Genomic DNA, 21508 nt, shown 5'->3' with positions numbered 1-21508 from the left:
GAAAGAGGAAGCGCACGTACAATTCTCAGCCGTGCACCTCATCGCCAAGCGCCTTATCAAAAGTTCAGTCCCTTGTGGGGCAAACCGTCCAACATTTCGCCTGCTCTCTCTCAGTCTCTCCGTGCTAAAATCGAAACCGAGCAAATCCTAGGCCACCGGCGCCCGAGATGGCGGCGGCCTTGGCGGCGGGCGTCGGCGTGCTGCTGCCGTTCCCGTTCTACTGGGCGCTGTGGACGCGCCCGCAGCGGTGGGTGGACCTGTGCGGCCCGGGCGCCGACCCGTGCCGCCGCATGGCGCAGGTCTCCCACGTCCTCAAGGCGCTCCAGCTCCTCGCCCTCGCCTCCGTCGCCTCCTTCTCCTGGCCCCCTCCTCTCTGCGCCCTCCCCCTCCTCGCCTTCGGCCAGTACCTCAACTTCAAGTAAGCACCAGCCTCCTTCGCCTTTGGATTAGCTTCTAGGTTTTCCATGTCTGTCTTTTGCTAGAAGCTACTCCCTCCGTTCCAAAATAGATGACCCAACTTTATACTAACTTTCTCCGTTCCAAAATAGATGACCCAACTTTATACTAACTTTGTACTCATACTAAATTGCAAACCTGTTGGAACTCAATATGCCGTCATAGAGTTCGTGCTTCAGAAAGAAAACAGATAGTCCTCTTTGGATGACAAACTGGACTGTGTGTTCTATATGATCTTAATGTGGATGGTGTATTAATTGGGAAATTTGTGCTATTTAGCTAGTGTGAAGAAATGGATTGGAATTCCATCTTGTGTTGACAAATGTGAACTCATGGTACTTTAATTATGAGTAAAAACAGTAGTGCTTTAAGGTTGGTCATAGTAGGATGCACGATAGCATAGTATTTCATAGGTTGGTATGTTAGATGACCTCATTTATTTTTTGGTATCCACCAATACATCTATTGGATTATCTTTCTTCCCGTTCTCAGTAATGGGCCAGGCACTCAAGCTTAATTATCATGCTCTTGTTCTTGTTGTAACCTTGGATGTTTTATGAGCTTGGAAAACCTTGCAAATGTGGTGGGGTCTTTGATCACTAAGCATGATAGTTCACCAAAAAAATATTAGCTACTCCCTCTAGTGTCAAAAATGTTCTTATATTATGGGACGGAGGGAGTATGGGGCTGTTTGGTTTCTGCCCATCTCAGCCCCGCCAAATCGTTGGCGCTGTTGGCTAGCCAAAAAATTTGGCGAACGATTCCCTCGCCCACGATTCTGCCAACTAATTGGCGCAAAAGGAGGGAAAGCTGAGGCGGGGCTGGCATGCCAATTATTTGGATCCGATCCAAACGCCACCACCAGGCTAGCCAACGACCAATTTTTTGGTCGGGCAAGTCATGGCTCTAAACCAAACAGCCCCTATAAGACAATGGGGTAGTTGTTGTAAGCGATGTCAGCAAGTTAGGTCTTTGCATGCTCTTGGAAATGTTAGAAGTATGTGTTTCCAGTTTAGAAGTTAATGGCCACTCCTGGTAACAATCATGGTAATCTATGATGGTGTGATTTTTATATGTGAAACCAGCCCCTGGAAATTATAGACATTGCTGCCTTAGTAAAGAATACATTAATATGCTACAGGTACATGACTACTGTTTTATGACTGCTAAAGTGGTGATGCCCATTCATTTCTATGCTTTGTAAATTCTGGCAACACTTAGCCTCACTCTGAGAGTGAGGCCTTGAGGCACTCAGGCTCCAAAATCTGTTGGTGTTCCGTTTTTTATGTGGACTATCATCGCATCCTCTCTACTGTCGTACTTTGTACATGTGACTTCCGTATTGCATACGTATCATTGAAGCAATTGGCAGCAAATAAGTGAATAACCAATTTGTACATGACGGTTTTGATACACTTTCATTCTACTCCCTCCATTCCTAAATATAAGTCAATTCAGAGATTCCAATATGGACTACATACAGAGCAAAATGCGTGAATCTACACTCTAAAATATGTCTATATACATCCGTATGTAGTCCCTAGGGAAATCTCTAAAAAGACTTATATTTAGGAACGGATGGAGTACATTTGTCAGCCAAATTTGTTAGTTCCATCACATGCAAAAAGCAAGAGAAGTGCACCGTCGTTGTCTGAACCCACTTCTGAGACATGTGGTTTTCCTTCAGGGTGTACCAGCTGCTGGGCGAGTCGGGTACCTACTACGGCGTCCGGTTCGGGAAGAAGATCCCGTGGGTGACGGAGTTCCCCTTCGGCTACATCAAGGACCCGCAGTATGTGGGGAGCATCCTGAGCCTCGTGGCGCTGCTGTGCTGGGTTCCCTTCCAGTATGTTGTGTTGTGGTGCCTCGGCTATGTTTTCATGATTTTGGTGGAAGACAAGGAAGATCCAGCCACCCGTGCCAAGTTGCTCTCCTGACTGTTGTATATGCTATGCGGTTGATAGATGACTCAAGATCTCTCACTTTCCATTAGTTGTGTTGTTCCTGGACGTGTCCCAGTCATGCTGGCTAGACATTATGTTTAATAAGGAGATGTGAGTGTTGTTGTTTTTTTATCACGGCTCTCAGACCGTGAGAAGGTCTTTTGTGTCTATGGCGTCCAGACCCTGAGAAGGGCTTCTACACCTATGACGTTAAGCTTGATTATCAACTGTTGGTTGTTTGGATAGCTGGGAGGGGAGTCCCGGTCGGACAGACGGGACACTGGGGAACATTTTCTGGGAGGTAGGTTTTTTTGTTTGGCAAAGATAAATGGGGAACATTTTCTGGGAGGGAGGTTCTATGGAAAGCAATTTTCTTGTAAAACGTGGCAGTTTTTATGCATTCGAGTTTAAACCGCAGAAACCTGCCTGCCGTGGTGACAAAAATTTTTATGCATTGCATTCGATGGTTTGACGACCACGGAGTATAGTCTTTCGGTCTTTCTCTTCCGGAAATGATAAAAGCCCAAATGTTCGGGATTTGCTCATGGCAAATCAAACGTTATTTATGGCAACTCTAATTAACGCGAGAATGGTAATTTTAGTTGAGAAGCCCGGCAATTTCCTAGCAAAAACAAACTGAGCAGGATTGGTTTTTTTTAAATGAGGCAAAAAATTTGCCTCATATATTAATTAAGAGAGAAGAAAAAGTTTGAGGGATTACAACACCGCCTTACAAAGGGACTACTTTCCCGGCATGATTGAACTCAACTTCTTAGCACCGGCGGCGACCCAAAGTGCCGCCTCCTCTTTGATGAGGGCTAGAATTACAAATGGCGGGGCACTTTTGTGGCGAAACACCCTCGCATTACGTTTGTTCCAGATGGCCCAAGAGGTGAGCAATGTGAGGGAGGCCACCGCCTTCCTGTTGGGGACGGAGTAGTCGGAGAGCGCGATCCACCACTCCTTGGTGGATTCAAAGTGCTGCCAGCTTGCGGTATCAATGCTTTCAATCTGCAGCCACCCCTTGATCATGTTCCATACCCGGATGGTGAACCGACATCGGAGGAGAAGGTGATCCACTGTTTCCTGCTCACGCCTACAAAGGGGGCAAAGGCCACAGTTTGGCCATCCATGTTTGGCCAATCGGTCAGCGGTCCACACTCTATTTTGGGCGGCTAACCAAGCAAAGAACTTCACTTTGGGAGGGGCCCAAACTTTCCAAATAACATGCTCCAGAGGCGAGCTGATCATGCCATGAAATTGTGCCTTGTAGGCAGAAGCCGCAGTGTAGAGTCCACTGTCAGTATGCTTCCACACAATCTCATCATCCGTGTCGTGTTGCAGTTGGAAGCCCTGAATGCTAGACCAGAGCAGAAGGAATTGGCTGAAATGGTGAATCGAGAAATTGTGTGACAACTTTCCACGTATTGTCCAACAGAGCCTCTCTGATTTTCCAATTCTTCCTTGTGGCGGCACTATAAATGAGCGGAGCAATGTCTTTGGACTTTCTCCCATGCACCCAAGGAGCATCCCAAAAAGGTGTGCAGGATCCATTGCCAACAGTGATGGTGGAGAAGGCGTAAAAAAGATCATAGTCCTTGTCGTCGCACGGGTTCCCCAAACCGACCCACATCTTGGACGGCTCCTTCCACTCAAACCAAAGCCAACGCAGCCTTAGTGCCTTCGCAAATTTTTCCGTGTTGAGTACGCCAAGGCCCCCAAACTCGGAAGGCCTACACACGATATCCCAGTTCACCTTGCATTTTGCACCGATTGTCTTATCCGATCCTGCCCAAAGGAAGGCCCTCTGAAACTTTGTGAGCTGCCGTAGAGTGCCCGTCGGCACAATGAGTGGGGTGATGAAGTAGACCGCCAAGGAGGAGAGCACGGACTTGACCAAGGCCGCCCTCCCAATGGCGGTAATATTTTGGCCGTCCCAGCCGCCTAGCTTTGCCGCCGCCTTGTCCAAGAAAAACTGGAAGTCCACTGTTTTGAGTTGCCAAATAGATAAGGACAAGCCCAAGTATTTGATGGGGAAGGAAGCAGCCACAGCAGGTAAGCTTTGGGTGACGTGCGGCAAGTTGATGTTCTCGCATCGGATTGGGACGACCGAACTCTTCAGGAAGTTGGTGCACAGACCAGTGACGTTCCCAAACTGAGCAGGATTGTCATGCTTACCAACTAAACTTGTTATCCCTCGCATATATAAATTGCCATAAATAACGTTCGATTTGCCAAGACTTACAGGCATACTTCTCTTTCTATATCAGAATTTGGAGAAAAACATTCAATCCCCAGGTCTCGCATCACATAACTTCTTGCAAAATATCAGGTGCCTGAAAAAGAATCTAGCGCCAGTCACTTTTCTGCGTCGCGTGAGGAAAAAGGAGGGGACGACGTGAGGAGCGTAGCATCGGCCATGGCAAGGCCAAGCCATGACCTCAACGGAGACAAGGACGACGCTGTGAGGCGGAGGCTAGGAAGCAAGTTAACAGCCACTGCCGACCGAACAGGAGGTTGGGAGAGTTTAGAGAGATGGTCGCGGCAATGGCAGTGGGGGAGGGCAGGGGCGAGGGGCAACACTCCAGCCACGGGACGTGGTCGGGGCAGGTGTGCTGTTAGAGGATCAAGCGCTGATCTGTTTGTGGGGGAGAAGAAAACAGGCTGAGGTTAAAACGACCATCCAATTGTTGATTTGGCATCCAACGTCTCAGAATTTCGACTTACGCCCCCAAAAAAATCAGGTACCTGAGATATAGGTGTTTTCCTAAAATATCAGCTCAGGTTGGTCTATAGTTCTTCTCGGCCACCGTATGATCTCACTGTGACTGGTCATAACTTTCTAGAGATTCATGGTTCAACTAATCAGTGGCCAGCACCCAATGGTCACTATTCTTAAAACTAATAGTCTTAATCAGCAGCATACACATGCAAGAGTTTCAGGGGGTGCAAGTCATGCAAAGGCTGCACTATGTTGATGAACTGATTCTAAAATGCAGGCAAAATGTGAATGGCTCAAGGGAAAATCAAGTCATATGGCATACAAACAGATAGATAATACTACTATTGTGCATTTGAATATGGCAGCAATTTGCTTCTCAGGTTCAGCGCCGGCGTTTCTTATCGTAGTCATCATCTTCATCATCAGAATCACCTTTCTCGCGAAACCTGGGATTCTTTTCCTGTACAAGAAACCATGGAATACTCAATAAAATGTCTTATGTCTGTGAAGTGGAGGGAAAGAAAAGGTAGATGATGTAAGTACAGGCTCTTGATTAGCATCTCTCTTAGAATCCGAGTCAGTTGCTCTCCTGGCCATATCTGGTGCCGACCGTCTCCGTTGGTAATCTGACAGAGCAGCAGGTTGTGTTATTTTCTACCTCCAAAAAGTACAACATGGATATAAGGATATATGAAAGCTGTGGCACCTCCTCTGTCATTCCGGTCGCCATATCCTCTCTTCCTGTCAGCTCTATCAACTGCATATTAAAATGGAAAGTACAGATGTTTTTGGTGAGTAGTTAATATAGTAGGCTCAACCTGTCTGGAGTCAAATACTGAAAAAAAACATGAATACATGCCGCAAAATCACATATCTGACGACATATGAATGGTTTGTACAACCCTACACATTTTTGTGTTGAGTAATAACTGAAATCTAAAGCAGGCGTAACACAAGATATGCCTAAAGAATGGAAAGAAACTGGACTCCCTCCCATTAGCAGGTCATAGATAGAAATAATATCCGACTGTGTAGTGCAGCTATATGCAAGGTGGGGTGCTACTGTAGACAAACACTAACATGGGCTCTGTCAGAAGCTAGCTACTTTAACTGTGAAGTCAAACTTCACGATAGGAGGTGGCATGGCATTTTTATTTCATCAAACTATATTTAAAAGATTTAAACAATGGATGTATTGTTTCTGTTTGTCTTGCAAACACTCTCTCTGTTTCTAAATATAAGCCTTTTTAGATATTTCAATACGGTCTACATACGGATGTACATAGACATATTTAGAGTGCAGATTCACTCATTTTGCTCCATATGTAGCCTGTATTGGAATCTCTAAAAAGGCTAATATTTAGGAATGGAGGGAGTAGTTCCCAGTTGCAAATCTATCGACGAGCCTACTGTACACAAGCAACCACTTAACATGCTATTACGGATTACGGTTCTAATACACATAAGTGCTTTTAGTAAGGTATATGGAGACACAAAATTACAAGGTATGTAAAAGCAATATAAATGCATACAACACTTTGTTAAAAGCACATAATACAACCAAGTTCAAAACTTACACTGCGGTGGAGCATTCGTTTGAAAACCTACACCATAGTCAACTAATTCTCTTTGTGCTTCTAGCTCTTTCTGAACCATCTTGCCATAGCCACCTCTTCGTTAGATTCATTAAGGAATATTCAAGAAAAAGAGAAACATGTAAAGGCATACCAAATCAAGAGTGAAGCTATAAGAAAAATATAAATAAGCATCTAAAAAGCAACCAACAGTGTCCAGATGCACAGGCAAATTGTTGATTTTTAGATAGCATGGTAGGTTTCTGAGTATGCTAGCGCTCTCACATCACTGCAGTAAGTGGCAATTTTAGTATCAAAGGATATCAGGATCATAATCCGTGCGGTACTCATCTCGGACCTATGAAAGGAGTAAACAATATCAGTATGAGTAGGGTACAAGGCCTATATATCTGTTGAATATAAAGAGTAAGATCGCAATAATACTTGTCCACCACTCCTTCCACGGCCCCATTGCCTGCCTTCTTCAAAGCCCCAATCAAAATCAACACGGATTGGGCGATCATCAAGCATTGTGCCACTAATATATTTTACTGCATCTTCAGCATCTTCCCTGGAGTAGTACCTGAACAGGGAGGAACAAAAAGAGTAGGGCATAAACATTGCAGGCTGACAGGGCAGCCAGTTAACCAATATTGGCTCAAACTAGGACATTAGCCATCTTCCAAACTTTAAAGACCACCAAAACGCACTCAAATATATCGATGCAGACAAGAACGTGATATATGACTATCAGATAAACACCTCTTACATGCATATATAAGGTCAAAACATCAGGAAATGCCCTACCCAAGTCCTGTGCACCGATTTATCCCAGAACAAGGCATATTGTGGTTCATGACATCGCTAGCACACAGTTCCTACCATTACTTTCAATATTCATGAAACGCATAAAACCAAATATGGCAACAGTTAGATCAGCCTTTAAGAACAAACCATGTACTCACCCCAGTTTGCGATCTTACCATAGGGGCAACCTTGACTGACCCACTAACCAATCTAACCAGATTCAGATACATGATGCCACACTTAACCACCACTTAGCCAAGACAATCCCAGCCCGCTCGACGACAAAAACGTATTCTAAATAATTGTGCACAGGTGAACAGAACATGCATCGTGTAGCGATATCCAAGCAGCAGATTCCTTTTTAAGAGATACATATGAGTCCAATGTTCAGGATATCGGCAACTGGTACCATATTACTGGTGAGGCTGGGTAGGGATTAATGTAACACATTTATCGGGAGATTAACTAGGGCCATATCTATATATCCTAGGCTATGTAGCAACATGTAATGTACGAAGTGTCTAAATATGCAATCCTAGGCTACATAGCAACAAGGAAAAGTGTTTGATGTTCTGATGATGTTGCAGCCGATCTGGAAGGCCATAAACCTTCACGAGCGGGAGCAGAAACAGATCAAACGGGAATGGAAGGGAGCGACCTACCTAATGTGTAGCTGTGAAAAGTAGGGAGGGAAGGGGCCGGTTTTGGGCTAAAAAATGGCAAGTAGTTAATTGGCCTGACCGATAATTCGGCCTTGCAGCTGATAAATCGGCTTGTCAGACAAATTAACTGGACCTACCAGTTAATTGCTCGAATAACACGTTCTCGCATCGGGAGGGGTCCGAATAGCAGTTAACTGACCATATCAGCAGTTAACTGGGCGATATTTGGAACAATGCATATGACAGGGAAGCCATTGTGAAGCCAATAAGGCCTAGTTCTAGAAGAACCAAAGACACACTATATGGTGCTACTCCCTTACAAAACCTGCAACTGTGTTCCACAAGACTTACACAACATTTAATTGTTCAAGCTACGCCATATTTACAGTGCGACAGCATATATTCCTGTTCTAGCACGTTTCACGCATTCCCAGCAGCACCGAAATTGCATCAGGCATTCTAGTATCACAATTCAATGATTAACTCTCACAGTCACAACAGCACACTACCACCGAATTAAGTCAATGCATAATCAGAACTAGATGACCACCTTCCAAGCATCTAATTGCATAAAAAACCACATTTGAACCTCAGTTTCTAACAAAATTAGGTCAATGCCTTTGGTCTAAAATTTTGACATACTACATCACCGGATCGAGCACAAGAAGAATTGAACAAATTAAACGCAAGGGGCTCATCAAGGAAAAGAGCACGCACAGTACGAAGCAGAAGCCGCAGGGGGTCTTGGTGTTCTTGTCGAGGCCCATGATGATCTTTTTTATCTCGCCGGCGCGGGAGAACAGCTCGTAGGCCTGCTCCTCCGTGGTGTAGAAGGACATGTTCCCCACGTACACCGTCAGCGACGCCAGCAGCGCCGCCTCAAACTCCTCCTGCGTCCCAGGGAACCGCCGGTCCCTGTACACCGACAGCTTGCTCGGGTCCTGGAAGAGCAGAGGCGCGGGCCGTATGAGCGGAGAGTAAGAGGGGGTCGGATGCCTGGTTAGGGTTCGGAGGGATCCATACCTTGAAAAGGGACGCCATTGTTGCGGCGGCCGCGCGAGGTCGACAGCGCTTGTCGAGGGTTTTGAGTCGAGCAAAGGGTTGCGGGTGGGGAATTTGATGGTCTTGTGGGGAATTCTCGTGTTGCGCCTATCGCCGATCCCCTTTCCCTCAGAAACAACTACCGAGTGTAAGGCCCTGTTTGCTTCGGCTGTGAATTTTTAAAAGCAGCTGTGAAAAATTTGTTGTGAAAAAACAGTTGTGAAAAATCTGATTTGAAAAAGATGTAGGTCATTTGGCAAACCAGTTGATACAACCTTTTCAGATTTTGGCCCGAAGCGGAATCAGATTTTGGAAAGCACGTCCTAAGCTGCTTCCGTTTTTGGTTCAGATTTTGGCAGCGGATTTCTGAAATCGGATTCTGCTGGGTTCGCCCTTTGATTCAGATTCTGCTGCGCGGCAGCGGAATCCGGCGATAAAAACTGAACCAAACAGGGCCTTAAATGACGAACGATGAAAGACTAAATTTTCAGATCCCATTATTCTCCCTTTTCCCCCAAAAAAGGCCTTGATCTATTCATCAACCAATCACTGTTCTGGCCTTGTCAGAGTTTATTCTCACAGACTGAACCCGACGTGAAAGTATTTCATGATTTGACCCTTTTAGAAACGTCAAGTACCGCGGCGTTTTCACCCAATATAGAAACGCCGAGCAAGCTAGCGTTCCTTACCTGGCCCACTGTTAGGCCGAGGACGCGTTGCTTACTGACGTGGCGCGGTGGAAACACCGAGCAAGCTAGCATTGCTAGAAACGCCACCGTCCTTGGCGTTTCTGTTGCAGATATTTTAGGTGGTCGTGGGGCTTTCACCCATCACTCACCTTTCACTCTCTTCTCCCCCATTGGCCTATCACGAGCTCTTGCGTTTTTCCCTCTTTATGTCCCTCACTTAGCCCCTCTCAAATCCTTGCAAATCGATTGGGTTGGTCCGTGGATCCGGTGTCATTTTCGTTCATTGAAGTAACCTCCTTCATCTCACAAATTTTTATTGATTGGATTTGTCCATTTGGATTGATTTGTTCTTGTTATTCCTAACCCTAGTTTTGAACATGAATCTATAATGTGATGTTTTGAGTATTGTTGTTCCAATAGTGTTGCATTGTGATGTGGTTGAGCATACCTTACTTGTGGGTTATGGCTAATGTTAAGATTTAGGGTTAGGGTTATGGCTAATGTTAAGATTTAGGGTTAGGGTTAAGGGTTTTGTTAGCAATGTGGTATATTTAGCATTGTACATTTCTTATATTTATGTTACCATTTTTTTAGATGGACAAGATTGTAAAAATTCATTATGTTGACAAAGAGGCATTCATGAATGTGGATATTGTTGACAAGTATGAGGAAGTGTTGATGTTTCTTGAGACTCCTAGTTATGAAGAGGTTGTGAAAGAAACACGGGTAAGATTAAAGTGGGTGGATGCAAGTGACCAAGTTGAATTAGTAGGAAGATATGTTGTTGGGTCGGCACACAAGTGTCGAATGAAGACAATGCCTATCAAGTCCAATTTGCATTGGGTTGCATATAAGGAGGTTGTTGCATCCTCGGCAGTCAAGTCACTCGAAGTCTTTGCAAGTAAGGTGGTCAAGGCTCCTCTCTTTCATGTTGACTTGAACCAAACCTTAGTAGATGATGTGAGCCCGGTTAGTAGTGTGCCACCTATTGTTGAGCATAAAGTTAAAGCGGAAGCCAATGAGTATCCCCAATATGAGTTCGGAGGTAGTGCACCGATGAAATATGATGGCAATGACTCCGACGAAGAGTATGAGAGGCACCACAACATTGTTGGTGACGTAGAGGCTGAAGTAAGGCATCAGGACATGGATCCTAACATTATCTATCAGCGTGCTTGTGTGGATGACTCGGATGATGAAGGCCCGGTGAATGAGTTGGACGAGAATGGCTTGACTGAGAAAGAAGCAGAGTGGTACACAAAAATCACCAGTAGGGATAACAAAGTTCCCTTGTTTTTGTGATGTTAGCCTTGCAGATTAAAGTGAAGTTGTTGATGAGTTGGATTGAAGATAAGTTCGGATATAAGGTCAAGTACGGGAAGACATGGAAGGCCAAGCAAGTCGCTCTCAGAATGTTGTACGGTGGATGGGAAGAGGCTTACAACATGCTACCCAGGTTGCTGGGAGCGATGTCGTATAGAAACCCAGGAATGTAACACTATGTCCAAGATATTGAAGGAGTGTTCCGTCGTGCCTTTCGGACGTTTGGCCCATGCATTGCAACTTTTGAGCATTGTCGACCGGTTCTATCTATAGATGGGACATTCTTGACAGGGAAATGCAAGGGCACACTCATGATAGCAATGGCACATGATGCTAACGATCAGGTGTTGCGTGTGGCATTTGCTTTGGTCTCCGTGAAGAACCAAGACAACTGGGAATGGTTCATGAGACTTGTTAGGAGCATGGTCATTCCTCCAAATAGGGAGGTATGCATCATATCCGATCGGCACCAAGGCATATTAAAGGCCGTGGATATTCATATTCTAGGGCATGCGAGGCTTCACCATCGATGGTGTATGAGGCACTTCGTTGCAAACTTCTACAGGGCTTGTAAGAACAAGGATCTTTGCAAGGATCTTAACTCCGCATGTGTAGCCTTCTCCGTTAAGTCATTCACAATACGCTTGAATAAAATCTATGAGAAGGCAAACGAAGGTGGGAAAGATTTCTTAGAAAGGAATATTGATGAGAGACACAAGTGGTCACGGGCATGTGACGAAGGAGGCATGCGATATGATGACATGACAAGCAATCTTGTTGAGTGCTTCAACTTTGTCTTGAAGGGTGCCCGTTAGTTGCCAGTGACGGCAATAGCGGAATATACCTTTTACAAGCTAAATGAGTATTTTTTGAAGCACTCCGATGAAATCGACAAGTTGATTGCTGATAATGAGAAGCCTCCCAATGAAATTTATCCGAAGAAGATTGCCGAGTGGCTGGAGTTTCAGGGAGACAAGTCAGCCATCCAGCGAGTCACTTGTTTCGATAATGTAGAAATGAAATACCAAGTGGATGAGCCAGGTGGGACAACTAGAGATGGACAATCATATGGTGGTCGCTCATTTAAGGTGGCTCTTAGGACAAGACATTGCACTTGTGAGTGGCCTAGTAAGTACCACTGGCCATGGTCACACATGATGTCGGCGGCCCGCATCAGGAATGTGGATATCTCCGATGGAGTAGTTGTGAGGTTGCATGAATTCAACTTGCAAACTCATAAGTTAACATGGGCGTCTAGATTCCACCCTTTTCTGGACGCATCGCAGTGGCCAGAGTATCACGGTCCTAACATTAGGCTCAATCCGGAGATGATGGTACAACCCAAGGGTAGAAGGAGAATGTAGAATCAAAAGTATGTGTAGAGGGGGGGTGATTAGACTACTTGACCAAATAAAAATCTAGCCTTTTCCAATTTTAGTTCTTGGCAGATTTTAGCAACTTTGAACAAGTCAAGCAATCTTAACACAATTCAAGCAAGCATGCAAAGAGTATATGAGCAGCGGAAAGTAAAGCATGTAACTTGCAAGAATGTAAAGGGAAGGGTTTGGAGGATTCAAACGCAATTGGAGACACGGATGTTTTTGTCGTGGTTCCGATAGGTGGTGCTATCGTACATCCGCGTTGATGGAGACTTCAACCCACGAAGGGTAACGTTTGCGCGAGTCCACGGAGGCTCCACCCACGAAGGGTCCACGAAGAAGCAACCTTGTCTATCCCACCATGGCCATCGCCCACGAAGGACTTGCCTCACTAGCGGTAGATCTTCACGAAGTAGGCGATCTCCTTGCCCTTACAAACTCCTTGGTTCAACTCCACAATCTTGTCGGAGGCTCCCAAGTGACACCTAGCCAATCTAGGAGACACCACTCTCCAAGAAGTAACAAATGGTGTGTTGATGATGAACCCCTTGCTCTTGTGCTTCAAATGATAGTCTCCCCAACACTCAACTCTCTCTCACAGGATATGGATTTGGTGGAAAGAAGGCTTGAGTGGAAAGCAACTTGGGGAAGGCTATAGATCAAGATTCATATGGTAGGAATGGAATATCTTGGTCTCAACACAAGTGTAGGTGGTTCTCTCTCAGAAAATATAGGTTGGAAGTGTAGGTTTGTTCTGATGGCTCTCTCCACGAATGAAGAGGTGGTGGAGGGGTATATATAGCCTCCACACAAAATCTAACCATTACACATAACTTCCCAAACTCGGTGGGACCGAATGGTTAAACTAGGTCTGACCGATTTAGCAAAGATAGTGACCGTTAGGGTTTTCGGTGGGACCGACATGCAACTCAGTAGGACCGATATGATTAAGGTTAGGGCATAACGTAATCTCGGTGCGACCGATTACACAAACTCGGTGAGACCGATTTTGGTAATAAGCTAACCAGAGAGTTGGTCAGGTAAACTCGGTGAGACCGATCGCTCATTTCGGTGAGACGGAAACGTTACGAAGGGAAAACTGAGAGTTTACATTGCAATCTTAGTGGGACCGGTCGCTCATCTCGGTGAGACCGAAATGTTACGAAGGAAAACAAAGAGATTACAACCCCATCTCGGTGAGATCGAGATCCCTATCGGTGAGACCGATTTGCCTAGGGTTTGTGGCAGTGGCTAAGACATTTGAAACTCAGTGGAGCCGGATAGAAAGAATCGGTGGGGCCGAGTTTGACTTTTGGTTTAGGTCATATGTGGATGTGAGAAAGTAGTTGAGGGTTTTGGAGCATATCACTAAGCATTTTGAGCAAGAACCTCATTAAGCAACACCTCATCCCTTCTTGATAGTATTGGCTTTTCCTATAGACTCAATGTGATCTTGGATCACTAAAATAGAAAATGTAGAGTCTTGAGCTTTGAGCTTGAGCCAATCCTTTGTCCTTAGCATTTTGAGGGGTCCACTTTTCTCATCCATGCCATGCCAATCATTGAGCTTTCTTGAGATATTAATCTTGAAATAGCATTAGCTCAATGAGCTATATGTTGTTAGGAATTACCAAAACCACCTAGGGATAGTTGCACTTTCAGAGAACAAAGCGATACAGGAATGATATGGATGACCTCATGAGCACCAGAGAGTTTGGTAGTGGCCATTTCATGGAGCCACGTGATAGGAACCAATGCGGTGGTTGCAATGAAACGACACACAACAAAAGGACTTGTAAAACAAACAAAACTTCAAAAGGGCACAATGCTTCTTCAAGTGCTGGCCGAGGTTCCGGTGATGGCCTTGGTGGTGGCCGAGGTTCCGGTGGTGGCCTTGATGGTGGCCGAGGTTCCGGTGATGGACTTGGTGGTGGCCGAGGTTCCGGTGGTGGCCTTGGTGGTGGCCGAGGTTCCGATGGTGGCCGAGGATCCAGGGGTGGCCGTGGTCGAGGACGAGTTACCGGTGATGGTGCTTGTGGTAGGGGTAGAGGTTCGGGTGCTGGTAGAGGAGGTTTCATGGGTAGAGGCCGTGGTAATGCTAGAGGAATGTTCGGATACCTAGATGGACCATTTTTCATACATGGTTACATTTCATAATTATTTTCATGTCTCAATTTTATTTTCATGTTGTTTTTGTCCTTACTAACTAATGTCTTGCAATTTTTCATAGATATGGCGGCTTCTCAACCCAACAAGGCAACAATGAAGGGGCTTGAGGATGGCGAAGGTGAGATGGCGGGGTGGTGGGAGAAGGTTGCGAAGAAGCTGAGAGAGGAGGATGCAGCCACACTAAAGAAGAAGAAGGAAGAGGAGCTTGAAGAGAAGAGGAAGCAAAAAGTGAGAGCGTCAAATGAGTGTCGCGCTAGGGAGCAAGCGTTGGTGAGGAAATGTGAGGAGGCACAGAAGAAGCGGCAAAAGGATTTTGAAAAAAGAACCTTGAAGCTTTGGGCAATTGCTGATGAAAAAAAGAGAGAGGGAGAATCAAATATTCATGGAGAGGGTGGTTAAGGAGGCTCACCTCATAAGGAAAAGGGAGGAGGAAGAAGAAGAAGGGAAAGGGGCCTTGCTCTACACAACAGAGCAATGATGTGAACTGTGCCATGCTTTGGACCTTCGTGTGCATTTCATATTGAACCTTCTTGTTGCCTAGACTCCTTTATGTGGTGAACTATGTGTACTTTAAATTGCTTTGGACTCCTCTATGTGTACTCCTTTATGTGGTGAACTATGTGATGTCACAATTGCTTTGGACTCCTCTATGTGTACTCCTTTATGTGATGTCACAATTGCTTTGGACTCCTCTATGTGTACTATGTTATGTGGTGAACTATGTGTACCACAAAAAGCTTTGGAGTTTGTTTTGACATAGTGTTCTGACAGCAACACCAAACCAAGGGGTGTTGTGCTCCTTGGCTTGGCGTTTCTTCCCTACATCGAAATGTTCAACTTGGCTTGGCGTTCCTTTAAGACAGAGGCTGCTTGGAACTTCTCCAAGAAACATTGTGCTGTACGCTAGCAACGCCAACGTCCCTGGCGTTTCCACCCTACAACGAAACGCTCTATGTGGCTTGGCGTTTCTTTAAGACAGAGGCTGGCTGGGACACATACATGAAACATTGCTGCTCACACCAGAAACGCCAGCAACATCGGCGTTTCTAGGCCACATACAAACGCCAAAGTCCTTGGCGTTTCTGCACTGTTATGTAGATCACAGCAAACCCTGCCGCCCATTCCATCACAGGTAGCAAAGAGACATATAGATGCCAAGTACAACAACGGTTTTCACAATATAGCAATGAGACATATAAATGCCAAGTACAGCAACAGTATAGCAATGAGACATATTTTCGGCAACAAACTTAACATGATCCAGCTTACATAATAATTACCAAGTCTTGCTGACATAGAACTAACAAGTCCATCAGACATAAAACATAACAAGTTCATCAGATATAGAACTAACATGTTTGCTCCATCTGAAACGCTAACTACATTTCTAGTTCACCACATATAGAACTAACAAGTTCGCATCAGTCATCACTTCACTTCTTGCCTCTTTTTGCAGCCATCTTCCCCCTGTTGACGTAGCCCTCTGGAGTGTTCTTCCATCCAGGACGTCGGATGGTTCTTGAGCTAACTCGACGTGCTTCTTCAGAAGGCTTAGAAGGTTGAGTTAGTGGTGGAGCATGTTCCATCTGCGAAGCCCCAAGCTCCACATAGTCCGGATCTGCATCATAGTATATCTCCTCCTCTTCATCTTCTTGTTCATCAATCCATGCTCGGTTGGAAGAAGCACCTGATCGGCTGGAAGATGGACGAGCGGAAGAAGCACGTGCTTGGCTCGAAGATGGACGAGAGGAAGACATCACATCCATTATATACTGAGCACGTGCATGCACATCCGTGGATGAACCGCCATGGTAAGAAAGTAAAGCGGCTAGTGTTCGGCAACGATTCACAACCTTCTGCAGAGGTAAAAACATTGACATGTAAATATGCAAAAATAGTTCACACATGTTCATATTAAGAAGGCCTCTAACCTGTAGAGTACTCCTAACGAGAACGTCCATTTCTCTACCAGGTGCGCGGCCAAGCACCACATTACTATCATTGATACATCTCCATAGCTCTGTGCCCTGAATAAAACTTAAGTGACACACCACTCATGAAGAAAAGAATCAGATGTTCAAAAAAGAGACAAAAAGACATACCACTCGGTCATGCAGAGGGCCATAATCTAGGTGCACTCCAATGGTCTCCCTAATAGAGTTGTTGAATGCACCATCAGCAGCCTCACTTGGCATTACTTCCAAGCAATCGGCATGAGTCCAAGCACCCTTAAGGATAACTCTGTACTCTTTGCAAAGCCACTCCAAATGCCTTAAACATGCCCCCTCATCGTTGTCAGGTGTGTGATCATCTTCAACTCGGGCATTCCTCTGAGCATTCCACATGTCCACCCACATAAGATGGTGATCCTCCCAATTAATGACATTCTTGTTGTGTTGCCGGCTCGTCCTACAAAGCATGAGAAGTATCAGTATCATTTTCATTTTTTCATGGTTACACATTGATCAACATATGGTACAAGAAACTCTCACCTATGTATCACCACACTTGTCTCAACATACTCCGAACGGGGTGCGTTGTTGTACTCCAAATTGCTTCGAAACACGATGTGGAAGATGCCACTCCACCACAAAAAAGCATATCATGGGGCAACACACACGCCAAAGATGTTGGTCACGAAGGCACATATTGCTCAAAGGGAACTGCCTAAGTACCATGTACGGCCTCCAATTAACCTACATCACAACATGTCACACTAGCTCATGCACAACAAAATAAATCTGTAATGATGGCAAGGCATTTGATAATTACCTGGTTGTAAGTAAGCATGTCAAGCTCGCTTATGTATGCCTTGTACCGCTCCATGGCGGCGATACTCTACACTTGGACATCAGCCCACGTGTATGCGATAGTGGGATATCGCTCCTCATCCCCGTCAAAAGGCTACTCCCAAGGTTCTTCCGGAGCAATGGTGAAGTTACGACCCACAGGGATACGCTCCCACATCCAAATTTGTAGGGCCCAAACAAAACCACCAAGACAAGATTTCGGCTTACTCCTCATACATGCTCCGTCCAACTGCACATTTGTACACACATTAAACAATCACATGCAAAAATCTCTTTCATACAATGAGAATGCATCAAATTATCATTACCTGATGGTACAATGTAACATGGAAAACCAACCTGTAGTTGGATGGTTATAAAGGGGCAATGGTGTGAACAAACCTGTGGTTGAATGGTTAGAGGGACTGTGGTATCCCCAGCCCATCAAGATTCAAATCCTTGTGCTCGCATGGTGCCTACGGTGACTTCATAAATTTCAAGATGATATGCCGGCTCAGTCTCTCGAAGGTGCTCATATGGATAGGGTGTGCGTGTGTGCCTTCATAAAAGTGAGTGTATGCGCATATGTATGAGCGCTTGTGTCTATATCTATACCAATATAAAAAAACCCAAAGGGGCAGATCCAAACCATCTCGACCGTCAAATCATGTTATCTAGCGGTTCAAATCGCTCCAATGTTGAGCACCAAACATGTTTAACGCTCTAATACCCACCACTGCCATTGGTTATAAACACATTTTGACTCAATGTTATCCCATGAAATCTGCCATGTAATTAATATCCTACCATTTTCGCGAAAAAAACAATTAATATCTTACCAAATACCAACATGCAACATATATATCTTACCTAATATAATGTGCAACTAATATCCTACCTAATATAAACATGCATTGCACGTACATTATTACTAGTACTGTGTTAAAAAACAAATGTGACATGGGCTCGAAGGGGTCGCTTGAGCGAACGCATCGTGACACATTCGGTTTTCATGTACGAATCTTAAAACAAGACATGTGGAAATCAATGTTTATTTTTCACGCATCTTCTGAGCGAACTACGAGCTGATGGCATTAAATGGTTCGCTTAGAATGGCAATTTGAGCGAACACATCTGGAATGGTAAATTCTCTTTTTAGAGCATAGCAATTTTTCGCCAGTTCCCTTTAATGTTTCATGATAGTTTTCCTTTGTCAGCATGACAAATCTTGAATAAGTTGGAATTTTTCTTTCTTTTAGGCCGGCATTCTCCATATTGCAGCATGGCAAATATGCGAAAACTCAAGTCAATTACTCTACCTACAACATGACAAATTCCTGATTCTTAAAAAAAGCATGACAAATTCTTATCAATCTTTCTACTAGCATAACACAAAATTCAACATGGCAAGTCTTTATACAATAGCATGGCAATTGTTGAGCATTCGTTGGGTTTTGGGGGACATTCCCAAATCATCGTGCTCACTCAGATGACCTTCAGTGGGAAAAGACAGTTCATTCGGGGGACCTTCCTGAGAGAACGTTAGCGCAATATAGAGATCCTTAATCAAACCAGCTGCCTGCATTCTCCGTGAAGTTTCAGGACTTTTGGAGTCGTGCAGAATAGGTCTCTAATATTTGCTCCTTTTCCAGTCCAGAAATTTCAGCTGTCGGTATTCTCCCTCTTCATGTAAACCTTATAAAATAAGAGAGAAAATGCATAAGTATTGTGATATAATGTGAAATAACAGCCCATAATGCAATAAATATCAATATAAAAGCATGATGCAAAATGGACGTATCATCGCCCTAGGTTATGACTGTTACATGATGAATATTATCCAATATAATCACCGATCCAATGCCTACGAGCCTACGAGATTTTCACATATTGTTCTTTGCTAAGTTACTACTGTTGCTACTACTGTCACAATTGCTACAAAACTATTGGTACTATTGTTACTATTATTTCTATCGCTATCAAACTACCATATTACTGTGCTACTTAATACTGTGCTGCTGATATTTAGTCTCCGGGTGTGGTTGAATTGACAACTCATGTTAATACTTTCAAATATTATTTGGCTCCCCTTGTGTTGAATCAATAAATTTGGGTTGGATACTCTACCCTCGAAAACTGTTGTGATCCCGTATACTTGTGGGTTATCATTTACCAATATGGATGAGTGTTCTCTTAATTTGCACTTGGCGGATTCCACTCTTAAGAAACCTTTGGGTAGAATAAATGATGTTCTTATTCTTGCAAATATAAATTATGTGCCCGTTGATTTCATTGTGCTTGATATTGATTGCAATCCGTCTTGTCTAATAATACTTGGTAGGACTTTCCTACGAACCATAGGTGCTATTATTGATATGAACGAAGGCAATATAAGATTTCAATTTCCATTGAAGAAAGGAATGGAACACTTTGCTAGAAAGAGAACTAAGCTAGCATATGAATCGATTATGAGGGCCACCCATGGAATTATTATGAAAGATGGCAACACTTGAAACTATGCATTACGCCTAGATAGGGGCGTAAAACGATATCGTTTGTTGGGAGGCAACCCAATAGTTATCTTTATTTTTCTTGTTTCTTTCTATTTTGTGGGGTGCACACAATTATGCTATTGTTATGGTTCTGTATTTGTGTTTAAATTAGTGTTTGTGCCAAGTAAAGCCTTTGGGATTATTTGGTTCATAGTTGATTTGATTCTGTGAAAAAACAGAAACTTGTGCGCCCAGTAGAAGAATTGTTTAGATTCACTAGAACGTGATACATTTTTGAATTTGTTACACATGATTGATATACAAATTGCCCACGTTGCCCTAATTTTTCAGAATTTTTGGAATTACATAAGTATTGCGCTTAGCCAGATCATTACAGACTGTTCTATTTTTAACAGATTTTGTTTTCAATGCATTGTTTGCTTATTTTAATGAATCTATGGATTGTATCAGGGGGTATAAGTCATGGTGAAGTTAGAATACAGTAGGTATTATGCAGTAATAAAATATGAATGGGTTTACAACACTACCTAAAGTTTATGATTTGCTTGTTATACTAACGGATCTCACAAGTTTTCTGTTGAGTTTTATGTGATAAAGTCTTCAAGTTTTGAGTGAGATCACGATGGATGAAGGAATAATGAGTGGTAAGACCCTAAGATTCCGGATGCCCAAGGCACGTCAAGTTATTATCCAAGGACACACAAGACTCTAAGCTTGGGGATGCCTCGGATGGCATCCCCTCATTCTTCTACCAACCATCGGTAAATTACTTGGAGCTATATTTTTATTCATCACATGATATGAGTTTTGCTTGAAGCGTCGTGTATTATATGAGTCTTTGCTTTGTTTTACTTTTAGTTTGCCACAATCATATTTGCTAGACACACCTTTTTGAGATGGACACACATTATTTGCGATTTGTTAGAATACCCTATGTGCTTCACTTATATCTTTTGAGCTAGGCAGTTGCTCTAGTCCTTCACTTATATCTTTTAGAGCACGACGGTGGTTATATTTTAAAGAAATAGTTGCACTCTCATGATTCACCTATATGATTTTGAGAGTTTGATAAATAGTAATGGCAATTTCACTGGTTATGAAATTGGTCCTAATATGATAGGTATTCAAGAGGGATATAATAAAAACTTTCATGTAGATCACTGAATACGGTAAGTTTGATTTCTTGCAATAGTTTTGCAATATGAAGATGGTAATATGTGGGAGGTACTAGTGAATGATTGCGGTTTAGTAAGAATCTTGGTGTTAAGCTTTGTGATTCCCGAAGCATGCATGTATGGTCTCTAGTTATGCTAAGAAGTTGGAGCATGATTTATTATAGTGTCTTCCTTTGCGTAAAGGTCGGGGGCGCACGTTGGTTAACTCCTACCAATATCCCCCTATGAGCATGCGTAGTAGTACTTTGCTTCGAGGGCTAATAAAA

The 21508-nt window shown here is 43.9% G+C and overlaps 2 protein-coding genes across 2 annotated transcripts; one reads left to right on the top strand and one right to left on the bottom strand.

Moving 5' to 3' along the window:
* The first annotated feature begins 48 nt into the window (after positions 1–48).
* PLMT (phospholipid N-methyltransferase) lies at positions 49–2531 on the top strand. The gene is made up of 2 exons (XM_048678791.2): positions 49–418; positions 2144–2531. Exons 1-2 carry the CDS (start codon positions 168–170, stop codon positions 2391–2393), a joined length of 501 nt encoding a protein of 166 aa, XP_048534748.2. The 5' UTR covers positions 49–167; the 3' UTR covers positions 2394–2531.
* A 2758-nt stretch (positions 2532–5289) lies between these two features.
* Positions 5290–9361, bottom strand: CBP20 (CAP-binding protein 20). Its single transcript, XM_048678792.2, has 8 exons — positions 9188–9361; positions 8882–9105; positions 7140–7278; positions 7020–7053; positions 6699–6797; positions 5828–5878; positions 5665–5747; positions 5290–5581 (listed from the first exon to the last, which is right to left on the bottom strand). The coding sequence occupies exons 1-8, from the start codon at positions 9203–9205 to the stop codon at positions 5504–5506; spliced, it is 726 nt and encodes a 241-aa protein (XP_048534749.1). The 5' UTR covers positions 9206–9361; the 3' UTR covers positions 5290–5503.
* Between the last annotated feature and the right edge of the window lie 12147 nt (positions 9362–21508).

The sequence above is a fragment of the Triticum urartu genome, chromosome 6A (assembly GCF_056163025.1).
Source record: "Triticum urartu cultivar PI428250 chromosome 6A, HENAU_Tu73, whole genome shotgun sequence".
Taxonomy (NCBI): Eukaryota; Viridiplantae; Streptophyta; class Magnoliopsida; order Poales; family Poaceae; genus Triticum; species Triticum urartu.
Note: the sequence above shows the minus strand (reverse complement) of the source record. Positions and strands in the feature narration are given on the sequence as shown.

Coding starts and splice junctions, on each gene's coding strand:
- PLMT (XM_048678791.2), top strand. CDS start 168: ATGGCGGCGGCCTTGGCGGCGGGCGTCGGCGTGCTGCTGCCGTTCCCG. Junction 419..2,143: donor GGCCAGTACCTCAACTTCAA/GTAAGCACCAGC, acceptor GTTTTCCTTCAG/GGTGTACCAGCTGCTGGGCG.
- CBP20 (XM_048678792.2), bottom strand. Junction 7,279..8,881: donor TGCGGCTTCTGCTTCGTACT/GTGCGTGCTCTT, acceptor CTCCCTGTTCAG/GTACTACTCCAGGGAAGATG. Junction 7,054..7,139: donor GTGGAAGGAGTGGTGGACAA/GTATTATTGCGA, acceptor CTCCTTTCATAG/GTCCGAGATGAGTACCGCAC.